We start from the raw sequence: 23,035 nt of genomic DNA, 5'->3' as shown, positions 1-23,035 counted from the left end.
AGAACACCAGGTCTGGAATTAGAAAGTTCAGTTCGGTTGTTTTTCAGGAACATCCAACTCTCAGTGAACCCAGTTGAGGGTTTCTTGGCAGAGGTGGCAGAGTGGTTGGCCATTTCCTCCTCCAGCACATTTTACAGATCAGGAAATTGAGGATTAAGTGACTTGCCCAGGATAATACAGCTAAGAAGTGCCTCAGACCAGATTTGAACTCCAAAAGAAGAGTCTGCCTGACTCCAAGCCCAGTATTCTATCTACTCAGGAAGACCTGAGTTCAAATATAATCTCAAACATTATCTTTGCTTGCTTCTGTTTCCTTTTCCTTTTTTGCATTCTTTTTATTAAAGTGTTTGCTTTTCAAAACATACGCCTGGATAATTTTCAACATTCATCCTTGTAAAATCTTGTGTTGCAAATTTTTTCCCTCCCTTCCCTCCACCCCATCCCCTAGATGACAAATAATTCAATATATGTAAACATGTACAATTCTTCTATATATATTTCCACAAATATCATGCTGCACAAGAAATATCAGATCAAAAAAATGAGGAAGAAAACAAGATGCAAGCAAACAACAACAAAAGTGAAAATACTATGGTGTGGTCCACACTCAGTTTCCACAGTCCTGGGTGTAGATGGCTCTCTTCATCATAAGACCACTGGAATTCATCTCACCATTGAAAAGAGCCACGTCCATCAGAGACTATCATCGTATGAGCTTGTAGTTGCCATGTACAATGTCCTCTTGGTTCTATTCACTTCACTTAGCATCACCTCATGCAAGTCTCTCCAGGCGTCTCTGAAGTCATCCTGCTGATCATTTTTAATAGAATAATAATATTCCAAATATCTTTCTTTTTCAATAAATAGAGGAAATAATAGCACCTAGCTCCCCCGGTTGTGAGAGTCAAATGAGATAATAATTGTAAAACACTTGGCATAGAGTAAATATTATAGAACTGTTAGCTATTATTAATCAAAAAATAACAAAGCAAACGAAAAAAACTTCTCCTAATCCCTGTATAATCTATGTTAGCATTATCAACAGATTCGATTTGATTGAATTATACACGAGTCCCCATAAAGAAGAAGCAGCAAGAAAGAGCATTCCCTTTTCTGAGAAGGGACAATGCAGGTCCAGAGAGATTAATGAGTTTCTTCCTCTCCCCCAGTAACTCAGTGTCTTACTCCTAGGAGTCTTTTGGGGATCTCTTTTGTTCCCAGAACCTCATTGTTTACCTAAGGATAGGAAGAGAAGTGATTAACATCAAAAAAGAAATTCCAAAGTTTTCCTTGCACATTTCAAGATTCTGCAAAAGACTTACACAACAAGAGTAAAAAGCTGTGTTCCCACTATAGAAAATTTGGAACCTAAGGATGTGGAGTGGAAATGAGCCTCAAATTTATATCTGTAAACACACTGGGCTGATGTTTCAATTGATAATAACTACCAGGTGATCTTTAGTACAAATTCATAACATGGACCAGAAATTACCCAGAAACCGATGCAGTAGGTTTTTTTTTTTTTTACTTTTTCATTAGAAACAAATGTCACAAATATACACACCCAATCAACCCAGAGCTAACAATAGCATTCAAAATCTCATTCCACGTAGGTGGTGTTTTGGGAAATCATTGTTAGAATTTCTACTAAAATAGGCTTTCCAAAAAAAAAAAAAAAAAAAAAGCTTTGAGTCTCATTGTAATCGCCCTTGCTTGGCGTCTCCAATGACACCCCATATGTCAAAGACAAATTCATCTGGAAATGCAAAGTCTCCAAGAGCCTCATCCAGTGCTACGGCAAATTCATCTGGATTCAACTTGTCTTTTCCAGCTTCAAATATTGTTGTAGCTGCCAAAAAAAAAAAAGGAGGGAGGGGGGAGGAGAAGGAGAAAAGGAAAAAAAAATTTTAAAGCATTCTTTGGAAAAATAAGCATCAAAGATCAGGAGAGGGAAAAAGATGGTGATTTGGTCAATGTTACGCTAAGTACAACAAAACACAGACTAGGAACATTTTGATTCTAGAATTGGTTATCCCAATTATTTTGTTTCTGTTGTTATTTAGGATTATGAATTAAGAAGACCTAAAGAAAAATACTTCTTTTCCAAAGGCAAAAAAAAAAAAAAAAAAAAATCAATTAAGGCATCAGACATCATAAATAACATGAAACTAATTATAAACAGACAACGAGGTTAGGGTTAGGTACAGGGGGTAGCACTGGGCTTAGAGTCAGAAAGACTCATCAAACCCAGCTATGTGGCTCTGGGCAAGTCACTTCACCCAGTTTACCTCGATTTCCTCATCTGTAAAATGAGCTGGAAAAGGAAATGGTGAACCACTCCAGTATCTCTGCCAAGGGAATCTCAAATGGGGTCATGAGGAGTCACACAACTGAAAACGACTCAATAGCAACAAATTGTAAACAATCAAGCTGCAGAAAAATTCTGTTCTTCATAAACAAATGAGCGAGTGTGTGGGATAAAGCATTCTGGATAGTCCATGAGGGAGCAAGGAAGCAAACATAAGGAAGCTGAGAATCACGCTTGTCAATTGTGGAAACGGTATTGGACTCAGGATTTGGGAGATTTCTAGAGATCTAGGAAATGTGTAGGGATTTGGGAGGACACCCGATTCAAATCTCACTTTGAGCATTCTCATAAAGTGGGTGACCCTGGTCAATCACCTCACCTCCAAAGCCTCAGTATATGTTTCTGTAAAGGGGGACAACATTACTTGTACCACCTATTTCCCCAGGATCACTGTAAGAAAAGAGGTTTGCAATCCTTTAAGCAGTCTCCAAAAGTGCTTAGTGTGGCTACATGTTGGCAGGTTTTGTTCACAAATACTAACTGATTTCGAAGAGTCTGGCTTGAGCCTAAAGGATGCCTTCAAGTCTTTCAGGAAAGATATGTGTCTCTCCACAGTTGGACTAAGATAAGCAAGAGCAGAAAAAGCTTCTTCTTAGAGGGTTTTTCCAGATGCTATTCGGGAGGTAAGAAGGCAATCTGCTAGGTTACAATTTGTTCATCGTCCCCCATGCCATGTCTCCCGCTCTCTTCTCTTTAGGCTTTCTCCTTTCCTCAAAGACTAACTCGGATGGATTCCACAATTTTCTCTGAGAATGACACAAATCTCCATCTTTAACCTTTGCTTCTTTCCCAGTTTCCAGATCCTCATTTTCCCCTGCATCTTGGACACCTCAAGTGAGTGTGTGTTCAAATCCTGCCTCTGATACTGACTGCCCATATCAATGTGGACAGATCATTTGGCCACTTTGTTTGAAAGAACTGGACAAGATGGCTTCTCAGCTCCCTTCTAGCTCATAAGCCTGGGACCACAACCTGGATAGCCCATAAGCAGCTCACTCCTATCCAACAGAATTCAACCTCGTTTGAACCCCGAGGTCCCTAGCTCCTGTTCTGCCACTTACTACCTGTATGACCTTAGGCAAGCCACTGAATCTGTCTCAACCAGCGTCCTCACCGTAAAATGAATCGTTAAGACTCAAGAACTCTGATGAGCAGCCACAATTCCAGAGGTCCGATGACTAAGCATTCTACCCACTACTGACAGAAAAGTGATGGACCCAAGTCACAGAATAAAATGTACATTTTCAATTATGGGCAATGTGAGAACTGACTTTGTTTACTGTTTATTTGTAACAAGGGCTTTGTTCTTCTGTGCTCCAGTTGGCAGTGGAGTGGCGGGAGAGATGAGGTTGAAGTAGCAAATTAAAAAGAAATAAGAGAGCACCATGTCTTTAAAAGCATCTTTTAAAAAATGCACCAAAGAGAACAGAAGGAATCGCAAAGAGGGTGGCTTTGAAAGTAACGGGTTGGCTTTGGAACATTTTCAAAGCACTTTGGACTCAGAGACCTGGAGTTCCATCTACAATGCCCTTTTTCTCTTCTATTATATATATGGAAATGCTGATTTTATTTGATGTTCAAGTCAGAAGAAAATTAAATAAATCAAACAAGTTAAATTTGACGATCTCCAGGTCTTCAATTCTACATCAATGATGCAATGAACATTTATCAAGCTTCATAAATTCAACATGAGCTCACATTTCCCTTCTCTCCTTATTAAACCAATCCTTATTGTTTTTCCTTTTATATTTTTACAGAACCCCTGGAGTCCTCTGGACTTCTTCCTCTTCCACTCAGTCCCCAAGGCCTTTGGATTCACGTCGTTTCTCCTTTGTAGTTCCATTGCCAGAACTCCCCTCCCTTGACCATCTCCCAATTCAACTATTCTAGCACCTGTCAATCTTACAGCTCTGATCCTATCCCGTACCCATACAAACAAAAGCCGCATTATTCTATAATCTGATCCCATTTTACTTGTCTAGTCTCCAAGGAACTGTGAATAAATTGCAGGGACCCATGAACTTGGAAAGGAAAAATACATCTTCACTTTTACTAAATTTTAGCTGGAATTTAGCACCACCTACAATTTTGGATTTCCTTTTTTAATTCTGAGAAGCACGGGTTTCACCAGACTACAAAAGGAGTCCGTATACACGCCACAAAGGGTTACGAATTGAGACCTGGAAGAGACCAACTGCTCATCTTACCAATGAGGAAACTGAGACTGAGAGACATTTGTCCAAAGGCTTCTATTGAATAAGTTTCAGAGCGAGGACTACTCCCTGTCCCACAAACACATTCTCATGCTGAGGCAAGTTACCAAGAGAAACATGGTGCCTATGATTAACAGAAAACAAGTAACTATGTGGCACCATATGCACAGAACACTGGGATTCAAGAAACTATTTTAATGACCTAGAAAAAATAACAACAAAATTCATATGGAAGAATAAAAGGTCAAGAATTGCAAGGGAACTAATGAAAAAAAACTCAGAGGAAGGTGGTCTAAGTGTACCTGATCTAAAGCTATATTATATAGCAGCAGTCACCAAAACCATTTGGTATTGGCTACGAAATAGACCGGTAGATCAGTGGAACAGATTAGATACAAAGGACAAAAAAGGGTACATCTATAGCAATCTAATCTTTGACAAACCCAAAGATTCCAACATTAGGGATAAAAATTCATTATTCAGAAAAAACTGTTGGGAAAACTGGAAATTAGTATGGCAGAAATTAGATATGGATCCACACTTAACACCATATACCAAGATAAGATCAAAATGGGTCCATGATTTAGGCATAAAGAGGGAGATAATAAATAGATTAGAGGAACAGAGGATAATCTACCTCTCAGACTTGTGGAGGAGGAAGGAATTTATGACCAGAGGAGAACTAGAGATCATTATTGATCACAAAATAGAAGATTTTGATTACATCAAACTAAAAAGTTTCTGTACAAATAATACTAATGCAAACAAGATTAGAAGGGAAGTAACAAATTGGGAAAATATTTTTAAAAACAAAGGTTCTGACAAAGGTCTCATTTCCAAAATATATAGAGAACTGACCCTAATTTATAAGAAACCGAACCATTCTCCAATTGATAAATGGTCAAAGGATATGAACAGACAATTCTCAGAGGAAGAAATTGAAACTATATCCACTCACATGAAAGAGTGTTCCAAATCACTACTGATCAGAGAAATGCAAATTAAGACCACTCTGAGATACCACTACACACCTGTCAGATTGGCTAAGATGACAGGAACAAATAATGACAAATGTTGGAGGGGATGTGGGGAAACTGGGACACTGATACATTGCTGGTGGAGTTGTGAAAGAATCCAGCCATTCTGGAGAGCAATCTGGAATTATGCCCAAAAAGTTGTCAAACTGTGCATACCCTTTGACCCAGCAGCGCTACTACTGGGATTATATCCCAAAGAAATACTAAAGAGCGGAAAGAGACATATATGTGCCAAAATGTTTGTGGCAGCTCTTTTTGTTGTAGCTAGAAACTGGAGGATGAATGGATGTCCATCAGTTGGAGAATGGTTGGGTAAATTGTGGTATATGAAGGTTATGGAATATTATTGCTCGGTAAGAAATGACCAGCAGGAGGAATATAGAGAGGCCTGGAGAGACTTAAATCAACTGATGCTGAGTGAAATGAGCAGAACCAGAAGATCACTGTACACTTCAACAACAATACTGTATGAGGATGTATTCTGATGGAAGTGGAAATCTTCAACATAAAGAAGATCCAACTCACTTCCAGTTGATCAATGATGGACAGAGGTAGCTGCACCCAGAGAAGAAACAATGGGAGGGGAATGAAAATTGTTAGCACTAATATCTGTCTGCCCAGGTTGCATGTACCTTCGGATTCTAATGTTTATTGTGCAACAAGAAAATGATATTCGCACACATGTATTGTACCTAGACTATATTGTAACACATGTAAAATGTATGGTATTGCCTGTCGTCGGGGGGAGGGAATAGAGGGAGGGGGGGTAAATTGGAAAAATGAATACAAGGGATAATATTATAAAATATATATATATATAATAAAAAAAAAAAGAAAAGAAAAGAATGAAAATGAAATAAAAAAAAAAAAAAAAGAACACTGGGATTAAAGTTAGAAAGATGTGAGTTCAAATTCTGCCTGAGATTTTCTAGCAGGACAAGTCCCTCACCTCTATTTGCCTCAGTTTCCCCAAGCATAAATGAAGCTCATAATAGTACTTTGTTGGGAGGATTGAATGAGTGCAATAATTGTTAAGTACTAACTACATTAAGTGCCATATAAATGTTGCTGCTGTTGTTCAGTCCTTTCTCAGTCACTTCCAACTCTCCAGGATCCCCTTTTGAGGATCCCATTTGCCATTCCTTCTCTAGCTCATTTCACAGATGAGAAAACTGAGGCAAACAGGATGAAACGACTTGTCTAACCCTAACCCTAACCCATAGTCACACATCTAATAAGTGTGTGAGGCTGTATTTGAACTCTGGAAGATGAGACTTCTTGACCCCAGCCCTACTATTTTTATTAGCAATTATTAAGCAGACAAATGACAAAAAACACAGGCGGTGGCACATGTGCACACTTTAAAATTAAAATCCTTAAGTTTTGGGGACACAGGAGAGGCCCAATGAAAGCCCCAGAATAACTTGGTCTTTATAGGAAATAAAGCCTAACTAGCCCAAGAGGGTGAGTCCAAAAAGATACTGTGGATGAGAGGGCACAGTCACAGAATCACTAACTCAGGGCTCCCGATCAAGAACCATAAAATTAGGTCAAGAACAGGAGAACCTCAGCCCAGTCCCCTGCACATCTGCACGTTCCGCAAACGGGACTGAGAAACAATGTTTTTTGAAATATTCATAAGTCATAGTGGACAACGTGTCCTCCCTAAGTTTCCACTGGAAAATACTGGATGCCAAAGAAAAAGAGGTGAGGTGAAAATTACTAAGCTATTGAGTCAGGCAGAGAAACAGATGAATCATCTGAGCCAGAAATTCTGCTGAGACTGGGGAAGGCAATTTGGTCTTCCTATTCTTTTTCACTCTACTCAAAATTCATAGAATGCCAGTGTATGCAGTTAGAAGGGGCCTCAACGGCCGTCTCCGCCAATCCACCCTGAAAGAAGAAACCTCACTAGTGGATATTGAACCATCATCTGGTCTTTGTCTGAAAACTTCCAGGGAGGGAAGCCATCCACCCGTGGGCAAAGCGGCCCATCTCCCCGAAGGAGCACTCGGCTCATTTCCAGTGCTCTCTGCAGCTTTCTTCTGTTGCTCCTAGATGGGCCATCTGGGGTCACTCAGCTAACCAATCAATTCATCCCTCAACAAGTATTCATTAAACACCCATTCAATGTCAAGAACTCTGCTAGCTCCTGGGTATCCAAAGAAAAAGTGAAAAACAGAACCCAGAGTTTGCAAGAAGCTTATATTTTAACAAGAAAGTCCACATGTCTGTAAATAGCCAAGGAGATGCAAGGGAATCTTAGAGGTGAAGAAACGAGCACCTCCCCCAGGGAGGGGTTGGAAGAGGGGGCCAGGAGAAGCCTGAAGAAGATGGAATGTCCGCTGAGTTGCATAGAAAGCCAAGGATTCTAGGAAATTGGGATAAGGAGAGAGAAAGCAATCTAGGCGAGGGGCACACCCAAGGCCAAGGCCCAGAGATGAGAGACGGAAGTTAGGGGTAGATGAGTAGATTAGATCACCGGAGTCACTTGAGTGCTTGGGTTGGGGGTGGGGGGAATGATATGCTTGACCTCTGCTTTAGCCCATTCCCCATAGCAGATTCTGGAAATGGGGAGGTTGTGCAAGAGTTCAGGCAACAGATGGTGAGGGTTCAAAGTAGAGAGGGAGGTCTGGGAGTGGGAAAAAAAAAAAAAAAAAAGGAATGTTATCCAAGAGATGTTTAGGCAAGGATGGAAAAAAAAAATTGACAACGACTGACCGTATAGGCTGGGTAGGAGCAAGAAAGGGCAGCAAAGTGGCACAGTGAATGGAGACCCAGCCCTGGAGTCAGAAGGACCCGGGTTCAAGTCTCAGCTACTTGCTAGCTGTGTGACCCTAGGCAAGTCACTTAACTTTAGTTACTTCATCTATAAAATGAGCTATAAGAAGGAGAAGGAAATAGCAAACTACTCTTGTATCTTTGGCAAGAAAGGATCACAGTGCGTGGGACCTGACTGAAGAAAAGCTGAACCACAAAATGAGGCCCAGGAGTCGTGGAGAAGGTCTTGCTGGCTGTAAGGATGCTGGTGTCCCCAAGGTAATAAGGAAGCTTGGAAGAAAGAACGAGTTCTGACTGCAATATTTGTTGAGTTTGAGATGGAACGTGGGTCATCCAGCTCATAACGCCACGTAGAAAGCCGGGGATCAGGACTGCGAAGAGAACTGGACATCATCTGCGGAGCGATGGTCACTGGGCCCAGGGGATGCAGGGGAAAGCCCACGGACAGAGCTCGGGGGATGACCCGAAGGAAGGAATGGTCAGCCAGGGGCAGGAGGCGCATCAAAACCAAACCCACCCACCAAGCACAGCAAGCTGAGGGAAACGTCTGGCACAACACGCTCCTTGATCGCATCAAGGACTCAAAACTGATGCATGAGGACTAGAAAAATCCGCCCGCAATTAGGAATTTGTTTTTAACTTTGGAGAGAGCAGCGTCAAATGAAAAATGGAGGATGGAAGGGAGAAGGGAGCAAGCAGAGGCTACAAGTGGAGACAGCGAGAAAGACAGGATAATGGCTATGAAAGTAGAGGAAATGTGGGTGTGTGAGGGTTTGGATAAGGGGGCGAGGCAGGAACGGGACAGGAGAGTTCTGAGTGGAGCATGGACCCCCTCCCTGAAATAGAACATTCTCCTGTAAACGGTCAGGCGTGTGCACAGCACAAAGAGAGTGTGTGAAAACCCCTTCGGAGGATAACTGTGCATGACTCCCGGGGAGGCAAACCCCTCAACGGGCTTTTAATTCTCCATCTGTGTCCGGCCCAGAGCCTGGCACACAGTCGGTGCTCAATAAATGCTGGAGAGGTCAGTGTCCGACTCTGTGATGGAGACTCACTGATGAAGTTCAGAAGAGGATGTGAGGGATGGGAAAAGAGGAGAAAAAGAAAGAGGGATGGACAGGAGGAGGAGGAGGGAGGAGGATGGAGGAGGAGGAGGAGGAGAGAGGAGGATGGAGGAGGAGGGAGGAAGAGGGAGAAGGAGGAGGAGGAGAGGGGAGGATGGAGGAGGAGGAGGAGGATGGAGGAGGAGGAGGGAGGAAGAGGGAGGAGGAGGGAGGAGGGAGGCCGCAGCTGGGCCTCCATCCAGGCTCTGGGCTCCCGGGCAATAATGAACCTGGGCGGAGGCAGCAGGATGAGAAAGGTGGCGCCCAGGAAGTCTCCTCTGTGCGCCTCCTCAGCCTCAGCCTAGTCCGCTCCAAGCTCCCCTTTAACAACTCCCTGGTTTTAGAATGGAAGGAAATTCGATAGCCGAGGGCTGCCCTCTGGTGGTCGTTCTGGGGAATCTGTCCCTCCAGGCAGGCCTCAGTCATCTGAGGGAAATGCTTCCATTAGTGGCCTTTCTCGGGCGGGAAGGACGGAGGGAGGGAGCACTGTGAGGGCCCCTGGGTGCAGGCCCTGGGCTAAAGCTTTCACAATATCATCCAATTGGCTCCCTCGGCCATGAGGGCGATTCTTGTTCCCATTCTGCGGCTGAGGAAGCTGAGGTGAATGGAAAAGAAATCACACGTGGCTGAGGGGATTCAGGCCCCGGGCTGTGAGCTCTGTGGGCCCCCCGCTGTGCGCTCTGTGGGCCCCCGGCCCGTTCCTCCGTGCCCTGCGCGTGGCCAGACCTCTGATTCAGCTCTGCCCAACCCGCTTTTCCCAAGGACTTCAATTAACTGCAGAGTGGGGAGGGGCCTTGAGTTCATGAGTGCCCTGAGCTCTCCGCATCTCTCCGTTTGTACAGAAACATGTGTGGCCCGGACCCCCCAGAAACGTTTTACAAAGAAGTTTGTCCATCTTGAAATGACCAATAAAATGTGATGATACTTTCCTCAAACAGCCAGGAACACAGGGCCACAAACCGTCTTGTTTTCATCTCTTTTGTGATCCCTTTACATGAATACTTCTAGCATCAAATCTGTGGGCCCTTCCCTGTGGCTGCCCCGAGGCGCAGCCTCCCCCCCACTGGCCATGCCCTCCTTCCACTCTCTATTTCTCACTGAAAGCAGATCAGCGTTCCTACGGCTCCCCAGACTTCACCTCTCGCGACTTTCCCTTCTATGCTGTCTCTGCTCTGGAGAGATGTCGCCTCCAAGTCCGTCCCGGCTGTTGCTGAAACTAGCAATGTCCGCACCTTCCCAACCATCACTTCTACCTGTTGAAATGCTACCAAGTGGTCGTGATGGGAGAAGGAGGGGAGAAGGAGAAGAAGAGGGGATGGAGGCAAGGGAAAGACCCCCAGGGGAAGAGGGCCGGATTGTGGAGAGGCTTGAGGTCACGTGCAGGAACAGATACAAGGGCAAGGTTGAAGAGCTGAGAACAAGGAAAATCCTCCCAATGGGCAACACCAAGGGGGGGGGGCAGGGAACAATAACACGCTTTTTCTTGAAATCTTCAAGCAAAGCTGGACCTGAGCCATGAACTAGTGCACAGTGAGCTAGAAGTGAACCAGAAGTTCATTGAACACAGTGAGGGCGATATTGTTCAGTAAAGACCTCCGAATGATTGGTGATTCTCCGAAATACATTCAGTCCCAAAGGACTCTCCTCCAGAGAAAAAGCTGATATTGCTTGAATGCAGACTGGGGTGCGATTTTTCACTTTTTATTTTTTCTTTTATTCGAGTCTTCTTGCACAAAATAACTAATATGAAGATGTTTTACATAATCACACTGTATATATGTATATGTATATGTGTGTATATACATATATATATATATATTTATATTTATATTTATATTTATATTTATATTTATATACATAAACTATCTGCTTGCCCATCATCTCAGAAAAGGAGGGAGAGCAGGAATAGAATTTGGAACCAAAAACTTTGAATTAAAACGTTTTAAAAATTGTTTTCAAAAGGTTTTGAAACATTGAAAAATGGGAATTTCCTTTTGGAGGCACAGTGGCTGCTACAAAGTGGGCCCCTAATAAACGCCTGCGCCCTCCTCCCTCCTCCGCTCTTGTCAGACCACAACCAAGGTACTATATTCATATCCAAGGGCTTGAAAAGGCCCCCAGTTCGCAGGGAAAACCCCACCAAAGGACACCCAGGAGGGTGGAAGGAGGGCCTTGAGTCTAATCATAGGAAGAGTATTTGATGGGATGGAGTGTTTAGCCTAAAGAAGACCCAGAGAGGAACAGCGGAGCTGTCACCACCTTTAGGAAGGTCCACTGTTAGTTTGCTCCTGGAGGGCAGAATCAGGAGCCACTTTAGGCACGGCTTCAGGAAAAACTGACTAATAAGACCATCCAAAACTGAGATTAGCATTAGAGGTGTTGTCACTGGTGATTCAAAGAGAAAAATCTCTAAACTCCACTTGCAGACTAAGCTAGGGAGGCAAGGTGCCCGGGTGGAGGGAGACTTCTACAAGATGATATAAAGCCCAAACCTGCTGATTGGGGGGAGGGGGATGGCCAAGCTGGGCACTACATAGAGTACTGGGCTTCGAATGAGGAAGGCTCATTTTCCATCACTTACGAGCTATGCGACTTAACCCTGTTTGCCTCAGTTTCCTCATCTGCAAAAATGAACCGGAGAACCAGTATTTTTGCCACAAAAACCTCAAAGGGGGTCAAGAAGAGTTGGACCCAACTGATCAGCTCAGGGGCATTGGAGATCCTTTTAGAGATGCCTACCTAAGCCAAAGTAAGTGGAGAGTTCAAGAAATAGTTGCAAAGTGACCACTGTGTACGTCACTGACAAATGTTAGACATAAAACATGAAACAGCCCTATTCTTAGGGTGCTTTTCTTTTTTTTTTTTCGGAAAAGGGGAATGAATATGTACTTGACAGTATATAAGGTAATTTGAAGAGGGAGAGCAGACAGAATTTCATGCTAGAATCAATGGGAAGTCACTGGAGATTTCTGGGTGTGAATGTGGGCTGATGGGAACTGACCTGGAGCCTGGGTTCAGGAGAGGTAAGAGACCTGTACCATGCTACTTCTCGGGGCACTGCTCCTCTGCAGGAATGTCCAAGTTAGTGTCCACAGGCTCCCAATTTATAATCGGGTTTTCGCTCTCCAAAAATGAAAGGCCTGGGGAAGGGATTGCAGCCAGGCTGCTCTATGGACTGGCTTCATCCTGGGTTCTTTCTGCTCTTCAGGAATAAAACACAATCTAAGAGCCAACCACAGGGTGACCAGAACCCAATGAGGAACGAAGGAAAGCAGAAAGCAGCAAAAGAAAGAGGGGAAGAAGAAGCGGACCCCACAGTGTCTGTCAGGGTGAGTGTCCAAGGGGCACGATCACTCCCAGCTATAGGCAAGACCTAGCCCGGGTCCTTGAACTCCTCATCTGCTGTTGGAGGTGCTGGGGAGACAGAGTGCCCCCCATGCAGGGACGTGTCCTGCATCCCTGGCCGGGCTGGGGAATCAGGGCCCTTCTCAGAAGCGCCCTCACGAATTTTGAAGGAATTGCTTCCTTTCGGTCAAAGGGGGTGGAAAATAAGGGGTTGGTTTTGTTTCCGCAGAGCCGTGAAATTGGGTGCCCATGGACCCACCCCAGCCTAAGGAACCAGTCATCCCCCACAAGCAGCTATGCACTAGTCAGTCATTGGGTCCACAACAACCAAAGTGTCCCCGACACAGGAGGAGATACGTACAAAATGGGTACAAATTCGATGTGGGGCCGAGTGTGCACTCCGAGTATAGGGCAAGCTCAAGGTAAATGTGTGGAGATTGAAGGGGAAGAGCTCGTGTGCCAGCAACTGGTCAGTGTGAGTGGACCAGAAGGGAAGTAATGAGTAAATGCCCTGAGAAGCAAATGGGGTGGCAGCGGAGTGGCAGCCAAGGGCTGGAAATGCCCATCCATTATTTGCAAGAAGAGACAGGCAAAAATTAAGTGACTTAGCCAAGGTCATTCAACTTGGGATGGCACAGATGGGGCAAAATGTCTCCTGACCCCAGAGCACCACCCCAGGTGACTAGACTCTGCCCCCAAGGCACTTACCTTGTAAGGATTAAGCATGCTCCTGCTATCTTCCCATTTTGGGGGTTGTTTTTCATGGTTTTCCCTTTTCAATTTCTTCTTTCCTAACTTGACTAAGGTGGGAAAATGTTTAACATGATGGCACATGGAGAACCTCTAGCAGATAGCTTGCTGTCTTCAGAAGGGGGAGGTTTGGAACTCAAAATCTTATAAAAATTCATGTGGAAAACTCTTTACATGGAATTGGAAAAAACAAAATACTATTTGCCAAAAAAGAATTTGGCAGACTGCTTCCCGGGGAGGTCCAGCTCACCTTCTCAGCTCCTTCTTTGTCTAACAGCCGTTCTGCATTGCCCACGAATCGGGGCCGTGAACCTCTGCCTAATTTTGGCATTTTAATCTCCATTTGGGGTGCTCTCAGCCAAGCCTGTCTCTCATTACTCTGATAATTCTAGCAGCAAGTTGGCAATAGTACAGTTGAATTTGTGGAACTGAGGTATAAAAAGTCATCATTTATAAATGGCAAATTCTTACCTAGGTCATTATCTCGGATTCCCATGTATGAGTCCAGAAGACAATCCACCTGCTTGATGGCCTTCTCATCTGCCTCGGAAGGCTTTATTGAGGACAAGAGAAAAAGTAGTTTATTTTAGTGGTAAAACATGGCAATTCACGCACTCTTGGGTCCCTACTGACACAGGCATCACTTCATCTGAAATATGCAGCCTTTTTCCACCTGGAAGCTAAAGTTTTGACTGAGGAGCTCCCATCAAAAACCCTTGATCAAGGGAGCCAAAGTACAGTTCCTGCAAACTACAGAAGGGCTCCCTTCTCTTCCCTCCTGCCTTCTCTTCTTCCCTCCTGCCTTCCCTTCTTCCCTCCTGCCTTCCCTTCTTCCCTCCTGCCTTCCCTTCTTCCCTCCTGCCTTCCCTTCTTCCCTCCTGCCTTCTCTTCTTCCCTCCTGCCCTCTCTCCTCTGCAGATAGCTGGTGAACTCAAATTCTAAGGGTTTGGCAAGTCCTTGAACACCAATCTGAAACCTCCCTCCTCAAAGCTCAGCTCCTTCTCCCACTGAGGAGTTGCTCCTTGGCACTCCATTTTATTGAGCCCTGGCCAGTCCTTATTCCCTCCCATATTTTCTTGACTTTTAGACATTAAGACATGTGGCTCTGCTGCTGCCTCATCCTGTAGCTTCTCTCAGCACCTGGGGCCTGCTCACCTTGGAACATCCCACAACTCCTGCAGCCTTCTCAGGCTTGCAGAAGCAAGATCCATCCCTTCTCCTCCTCTCCCCCTCTACTCCTTTTTGAAATCTCTTCTCTACGCTGCCTTTCCCACTGGAATGGAAGCTCCTTGGAATCAGGGGCTCTCTTGTCTTTGTTTTTATTTATCCTTAGCACTCAGCACAGTTCCTGAGCCAGAGCAAGAGCTTAATAAATACTTGTTTCCTTTCTCCATTCCCTCTTTTCTGCTTCCCTCCCTCCTTTTCCTTCTCCCTCCTTCCTTTCCTCCCTCCCTCCCTGCCTTCTTTCCTTCCTTCCTCCCTCCCTTCCTTTTTTCCTTCCTTCCTCCCTCCCTTCTTTATTTCTTTGCTTCCTGTCCTCCTTTTTTTCTCCCTCCTTCCTTTCCTCCCTCCCTCCCTGCCTTCTTTCCTTCCTTCCTCCCTCCCTTCCTTTTTTCCTTCCTTCCTCCCTCCCTTCTTTATTTCTGTGCTTCCTGTCCTCCTTTTTTTCTCCCTCCCTCTCTTTTCCCCTCTCTCCCTTCCTTCTTTCCTTCCTCCCTTTCTTCCTTCCTTCTTTTCTTCCTCCCTCCCTTCCTTCTTTCTTTGCTTCCTGAATTCTTTTTTTTTTTCTCCCTACCCTTCTGAGAACCTCAGTTTCCTTATCAGTAAAATGAGGGTAAAATTTGGGACCACCTACAACATCTCTGGGAGGAAAGCCCCTTGCAACAAGTAAAGAGCTCTATAAAAAGGCCCCTTTTCTCTAGTGGGTCTCTTTCTATTTTCCCAATGCTTCTTGACTTGGGGGTGGAAGGCTTGCTTTTTTGAACCTCCATCTCAGTCCCTTTGGTGACCCCAGCATGCCTGCCCCCCCTTCATCTCATTCAGAGCTCGGTTCAGGCTCCCCTCCAGCCTCAGCTATTTCTGATCTGTGTATTAATTCCCAGCAAACATCTGTGATGTGCCTACTATGTGACAGGCACTGTCCTAGGTGCTAGAATACAAATTCAAAAATGAAACAGTTACTTCCCTCAAAGTTTATAGTCTGTTGAGGAAGGAAACCCCATAGATACTGAAATGCATAAATACACAGATGATAAAGAATAAAAATAGTTGAAAATCAAAATGATAGATAGAGGAATCAATAAATGCATGAATGGGTGAATGGAGAAATACTCAAAAAAGGAGGCAAGGGACATCCAAAATAGTCATCTCATCACTGATCATACTCGTCTTGAATTGTGCATTTTTGTTCAATCATTTTTAGTCCTGACTCTTTGTGACCCCATTTGGGGTTTTTCCTGACAAAGCTAGGGAAGTAGCTCGCCTTCTCCAGCTCCTTTTACAGACGAGGAAACTGAGCCAAACAGGATGAAGGGTCTTGCCCGGAGTCACACAGCTCGTGTGTGTGGCCAGAATTGAACTCAGGAAGAAGCCTCTTGACTCCAGCCCACATTAGCTGCTTTTGCATTTATGGGGCTGCACACATGCTGGGTCTCAGGATAGTGGACCAAGTCAGGAAGTCAGATCCCCCCCTGCCTGGGACACCTTCCAACTGTGTGACCTCTCGAGCTTAAGCTTAATTTCTTCACTCCTAACCCAAAGACCCCGGATCTCCTCCAGCTCTAACTCTAAGAGAATCTGATGCATGGGGGCAACAATGGCTCCCTTTCTGTCTCTGGGCCCTGAGCCCAGCCTCGACCTACCAGGTCCTCCAAGGTGGCCGGGCCTTTGGATCTCAGCCGCAAAGTTCCCTTGCCAGTGGTCTTGCTTCCAACTGCAGTCTTTCCAGCCCTGGATCTTGGCTGGATTTCTAGAAACAAACGCACAGTGAACAGTAAAAGTGAGCTTCCCCAGCTTGCTAAGAAAGACCCGGCCCCGCCTGCCTGCTGTAACAGCAGCCTCTGACTTCCCGTGGGCAGACCCAAGCCCCCGATGGGCTCGGGCCTTGGAGTCGGGAGGCCTTGGTTCAGGCTGTGGTCCCTGCACCGGGTAACTTTGGTGCAAAACACTGCACCTTCTTCTACCTCAGTTTCCTCATCTAAAAAATGGGATGATAACATGTACAAGATCTCCCTACCCTCACCCAGGGTTCTTCTATGGCCCAAAAGAGATCCCTGGATGGATGCATCTTAAAAAGTGTAAAGGGTTCCACATGTACCAGGTATTATTGTTGTCGTTGGCTCTTCCCAGAATGAAAGGGATCTTCGTGTTCTTCTAGAGTTCACACGTGGATTCAAAGAGAAAAAAATGCATGCCCCGAGACATTTCCTGGCAAGCCTCTGCCTCCTCATCTATAAAATGGACGCACTAACACACTAACCTAGCGGTCCGGTGTTGTGGGGTCACGGGAGGCTGCCCCAATCGGACGTTTCCCTCTGCACACAAGTGATGAGATTATTCCCTCCGAGATTGTCTCCCGGCGGGCCCAGACATAATCGGAGCTTGTGCACCGAGTCCCTGAGGGGCAACGGTCGTTTCTCGTCTTTTCTTCTTTCTTTGTACCCGATGCCTCGCCCTTAATAAATGCTTGCTGACTCAGCCAGGAGGAGGGAAAGAGGCCAAGGTCGGCAATTACATTGTGGCTCAGTCGGTCTGACTCTTCGTGGTCCCATTTGGGGCTTTCTTGGCAGAGATACTAGGGTGCTCTGCCATTTCCTTCTCCAGCTTATCTTACTAATGAGGAAACAGTACTCTATCCCTAAAGTGGAGGGAGGAGAGCTGGGGGGAGCAGTGGGTAGTGAAGGTCTGGAGTCAGGAAACCTGAATTCCAATCCAGCCTCAGACCTGACTAGCCATGTGACCCTGATCAAATCACTTAACTTCCTCCCTTCCTCCCTTCACTCTTTGCTTCCTCCCTCCCTTCCTCAGTTTGCCTCGGTTCCTCATCTGTAAATCGAGCTGGAGAAGGAAATGGCCAAGCACTCTGGGATCTTTGTCAAGAAAACCCCAAAGAGTTGGACACAGCTGAACAACAAAGCTGGATCTGAAGCACGTCTTCGACGCTGCCTTCTCCATCTCTCCCTGCCTCCTGCCTCCTGCCTCCCAAGATTAGATTGCTTCTAGAGCTCCGGCGAAGGGGTCTCAGCACTGCAGTAAGAGCGCCTACTCTGACAACCTGGTATAAACGCCTGCTGTGTGCCAGGCTCTGCACTAAAGGACCATTTTACAAAAAGCTGAGTTTGGTTTCTCAGCAGAAGGAGGCGGGAGTTCAAAGCCTGCCTCCGTCACTTATCGGTTGGATGATTTCAGGGATTCTGGTTGGTTGGAGATTGACCTCCTTCAGCTCCAGCTCCGGGATCTCTAAAGGAAGGGGCAGGAACAGACAGTTCCGAAAGTTCCATCTAGCTCAGAACCCCCTGGCACCGAGCAGTGCCAATGGACAGTGTGTCAGCACATCCAGAGGGGCAACAGGACTGTCTGGAGCTGTCCAGACCAGCCTAGGCCACTCACGTGAAGAATCCAAGGAAGCGATTGGAAAGGATGGGGGGGGGGGGGGGAAGGAATCAAAGGAAAGAGACGACTCGAAGGTTTCCAAACTCCATGGGAAGAGGGAGGAAAACTCCCAAATGCTGGCACAAGACAGAGGGAGAATGGGGACGTAAAGGAAGACAGCAAATATCCATCAATACTGAGAGCAAGGAGAGAGCCAGAAAGCATGGAGAGAAGGTAGCGAGCCAGCTTCCCAGGCCTCCCTGTAAAAGTGGAACCCACGGCAATCACTGCCACTGTTCGCTGGACTCCAAATCATCAAGTCCCAAATACAGTTTTCCAACCCTCTGTTCTCCAGAGGCAGCAACCACACACAAGCATCCGATCGTTTGCTATGTGCTGGCTCTTGGCTACATACTGGGAATTCAAAAACTAGCGGGAACAGAGCTAGCCTCCAAGGCAGTGATATTCTACTGGGGGCAAGGCTCCCTGCACACAAGGGTATTCATGACGTATTCAGAATCAAAGTAACGGGGAGGAGAGGACAACGAACGAGGGGGAAAGGACGAGAAGGTAACACCAAATTCTGCTTTGGAGAAAGGTAGAGAGCATTCCAGACCCGGGAGGAGGGGTGGGGGGAGAACCTGCAAAGGTTGGTGGTTTTGTCCTTCATTCCCAAAGAGGACAAAACGACATCACTATGGTAGAGTCAGGTTTGTGTGGCCAGCTACAGCTCAGATTAACATGAGCTCGGAACGCTCCGCCACAGGGCGGACGCAACGGTCCTGTGAACATTTTGGGGCCTCTCTAACTTTGTGCATCTTTGAGCATATTCAATTCCACTTTGCTTGCAGAGCACGGCACCTTCTCTTATGGGGGCCCGCCATGTTGGGCGGTCTTGTGGCAGTGTCCCCCATGTCATACAAAGAGAGACCTTCAGAATGCCCTGGTATTGCTTGTTCTGACCCCCTTGTGAACATTTGCCCAGCGGGAATTCTCCATATAATATTGGGGGGGGAGGGCAAGTGTACATTTGACACTTGAACAACGTGGCCAGTGGAGTTGTGCTCTTTCAGTACAGTTGTCAATTGGAGAAAGGACCTTAGTGTCGGTAGCTCTTCTCCTGCAGCTTCCTAAAACAATTCAAATGGAAGCGATTCTGTTTCCCAGCACAACGCTGGCGAACCGTCCGGGTTTCACAGGCCACAACAATGAGGTCAGCACAATGGCTCTGGAGACCTTCAGCTGGCTCAGGGTTAGGTGGGCAGTGGGTGCGACACCTCTCCTCCCCCACACTTTCCCTCCCAGCCTCCCCCACGCTGAGCTAGCTCTGGCAATGCATGTGTCAGTCTCATTGTCAATGTGGACATCCCTGGAAAGCAGACCCCCAAGGGGCGTGAACTTATCCACAGCATTCGAAACTTCCCTGTTTGCCATAACCGATATTCCACAAATGGATGACGTGGTTCTGGCTGATGGGAGACCGCGTTTTCTTAGTGTTAATTGGCCAAAATTAGCACAAACAGCAGAGAACGGATCCATACTTTGGTGCATCACAGCTTCGGAGGAAGCACTGAGTGCACAGCCATCTACAAACCTCACACTTGCACCATCACTCCCTCCGCTGGTTTCGCCTTTTTACATTGAAGAATTTGCCATCAGTGCAATGGCCGACCTTGAATCCATATTTGCCCCATTGAAGGCTGAAAGCATCACGCTAAAAAGCACAGGGGCAAGCCCACAGCCTGGTCTCACTTCGCTGGTGACGGGAAAGCGTGAGAGCACTGCCCATCGCCCAGAACCTGGGCAAGCATGCCATCGTGGAACTGCCGTACAACACTGATAAACTTCTCAGGGCACCAAATTTGGACAGAATTTTCCAAAAGCCCTTGTGACTGAGAGCATCAAAGGCCTTGGTCAGAGCTGCAAATATCGGGCAGAGACGGCCATCCTCCTCCTGGCATTTCTCTTGCAGTTGTTGGGCAGCAAGCACGTAACTGACGGTTCCTTAGGATGCAGTGGGTGGTCTTGTCGTTTTCAATAACGGACCAAGATCTAAGCACTCACCAGCAGCTGCCTTCACCCACTTTGGGACTAACTTGTTCTTATCCACCTTTTCCACCAGAGGAAGTCTTGGCCCGATTGGGGTAGAAACACCTCCCAAATCACTGACGGGCTGGAGACCCCTCGATTCCCCTCAGCCTGGCTTAGCCAGTCTGCCAGTTTAGCAGGGAGTGATCGCTGCCCATGCTACAGCTTCTCAAAACCACAGGGGAGAGTTGGGAGACAGGCGGGTGCCGATGGTGGAGGAGCAGCCCTGTAAAGGCCTCATTCGGAACCCCTGTACACCCCCATCCCCCCACCCCTGCCAAGGTATGGAGGTAGAATATGGATTATAATCTACATAAAGGAAGAAGCAGGCCAGAGTATCCGGCACTTGAGCTTCTTGCAGAAAGGAGAGCTTGGGTCACTTTGGCACCTGTGAGGTTGTGGATCCAAGCCTTGAGGCAGTGGTTCAGGCCCAAAGCTGGATGATGGCCACGTGGATGGAGGGAAGGAAACGGCCTCGAAAACTACCAGGACAGAGAATGCCCGGGTTTCACAACTCTTTGGATGTGGGGCACGGAAGGAAAAGGCAGGGGCAAGACGGATTTCCAGTTGATAAACCTAGGTGACCACAAAAGAGACTGAGGGGGAAGACTTGTGGGGGAGGGAGGGAAGGTGGAATAAACTCTTCCCTAGAGGAGAAAACCTGACTGGATAGCCAGGAGCAGGGGAGGTCAGGGGAGTGTAGGCAGGTTCCTCCCCGGGTCACTTCCAGCTCTGGCCACTCTTGTTTTGCTCCAACCTCTGGTTTCCTCCAGTTCATCCTTCCCAAACTTTAATCCCTGACCATTAATTCCCAAGCCCTCCAAGTGTCCTTCCAACTGGATCCTTCCCACCAGTCCTTCTCCCTGGACTAACTCCCATCCCCAGATTTCAGTTTTCTCATCTATAAAATGAGCAAATTGAATAGGGAAATCTCTGGTGCAGTCCAAATCTAATAGTCAATGATTTCATAAACATTTTGACTATTTTCTATTTTGAATTATTCATACTTGGCTAGATTTCATTAATTTTTTAACAAACATTTATCAAGCACCTATTGTATACAGAATTCTATCCTGGACACTGGAAAGACCCAATAGTCAGATTTTAAAAAAAAATTCTTTACTCTTCATAGTGTCTAGTCGGAAGTATGACTTATATACATATATTCTAAACCATCATGCTTAGAGGAGAGCAAAGTGCTATGTATACAATAAGCAAAAGACTAAGCTACCAGCGAAATAAAGATAAAAGACCAAGGAGACAGACATCATTCTTCTATAGTAGTCAATATTCCCAAGATGAGAGCAATAATTCCCAAAGGAGGGTCATGACTTCACAAGAAATTCCTAATGAGCTCAAAAGGAATAGGTGAAATTCTTAAGAATTAACAAATGAGATGAATAATCTTATCTATTTTCATTCAATGATCTCAAGAGATATCTCTGAAATTCTCGATATCTCTAACCTTAATTTCACTTCTAGTCTTTAACAATGACCAAACATTAAGGCTTTCAGGAGTTGGTGAGAGTGACAGAACATCATCAAATAAATAAAATTCCCTCAGTCTAAATCCTAGAATTCTCTCCATCTGTTCCAAAATGAGTACATTTTCCTGACGTTTTGGCCTTGGGAACCACTTCTCCCGGCAGGCCTTCGGAACACCTAAATCATCAGAGGAAAGGGCCCGGCTGGTTCCGATAAAGCAAAAACTGTAGAATTCCCACAGAAAAGGATCGTGCGAGACTAGACCGACACTGACCACTTGGGGTCGTCCAAGGGAAAGTGAAGTCAAAGGCTGGGCCACGTTCTCTGGGCTTCTGGAGACAAGTTAACCTCATTTTACAGGGGGAAATAACAGGCTCAGAACCGCTATCATCTTTAAAAAAAAAAAAAAAAAAATGCACCCTGGTTGAGTAGGAAGGGTTTCCTGCGTCCCAACCCCAATGCTCTGTGCTGCATTAACAAATACTGGCCGAGTCCTGTGCCACGAGGCAGCTTGGTCCCTCCGGCCAGTGTCCAACCCCGGGTCCTCCTGTGCCCCCCGAGTGCAGCGTGCTCCCCACTGTGCAATCTCGCCCTTTAAGACTTGGAGAAACTTCACCGATTAAGCAGAAGGTTCTTTACCACCTAAAGCTCATAGACTCGGGCTGGGACATGAAATAGTTAGGGATAATCCATCGCTCTGGAGAATGGGTAGGCAACTTTTTTGATCATGCTGTCAGTCAATAAGCACTGATTAAACACCTCTTGTGTGCCAGGCATGGGACTGAGGTCTGGAGAAGCAAAGAGAGGAAAAAGCCCCAATATAAAAGGCTGAGATAAAGGTGACGCACAAGTCTGGGACCAACCAGGGCTCCCCGGAATCTTACAGCAGTGTGGCGAGCCCCGACCTCCTCACTGCCCAAAGCCATTCCCAGAGGTTCTGCTCCACAGATGCTGGTCCATCCACCTCTTCTGGAAAACTCAGTCAACAAGTTCTGTCACACAAGATCATAGTGGACGCTGAACGCGGACTGGCTCGCTTCCCCCAGCTTTCTTCAGAAGTCCTGACCCGGGGTCACTCCCTTTCCAGGGGCCTAACCCCCCTTCCTCAGCCTCCATCCACCTTCACCTCAGCCACACCGGGGAAACAGCCCCACCCTGACCTCATCATGCCCACAGCTGCCCTAGTGATCTTCTAGCTGACCGATGACCCTCCCAGACCTTCCCTGGACATCCCTCCTGTTCTGATTTCCACTCTAAATTTCATGCCCTCCTCCC

The 23,035-nt window shown here is 46.1% G+C and overlaps 1 protein-coding gene across 1 annotated transcript in view; it reads right to left on the bottom strand.

Moving 5' to 3' along the window:
* Positions 1 to 1,508: 1,508 nt before the first annotated feature.
* The window catches only part of GIPC2 (GIPC PDZ domain containing family member 2), a 98,440-nt gene continuing 76,913 nt past the window's right edge, over positions 1,509 to 23,035 (bottom strand). Inside the window, exons 4-6 of the mRNA XM_074265639.1 lie at positions 16,459 to 16,565; positions 14,069 to 14,150; positions 1,509 to 1,849 (exon numbers count right to left, since the gene is read on the bottom strand). Of these exons, the coding sequence (XP_074121740.1) occupies positions 1,695 to 1,849; positions 14,069 to 14,150; positions 16,459 to 16,565 (344 nt within the window). The 3' untranslated portion in view covers positions 1,509 to 1,694. The remainder of the gene's footprint in view (positions 1,850 to 14,068; positions 14,151 to 16,458; positions 16,566 to 23,035) is intronic.

The sequence above is a fragment of the Sminthopsis crassicaudata genome, chromosome 4 (genome assembly GCF_048593235.1).
Source record: "Sminthopsis crassicaudata isolate SCR6 chromosome 4, ASM4859323v1, whole genome shotgun sequence".
NCBI classification, from domain to species: Eukaryota; Metazoa; Chordata; class Mammalia; order Dasyuromorphia; family Dasyuridae; genus Sminthopsis; species Sminthopsis crassicaudata.
This window is presented reverse-complemented; position numbering and strand designations above follow the sequence as displayed.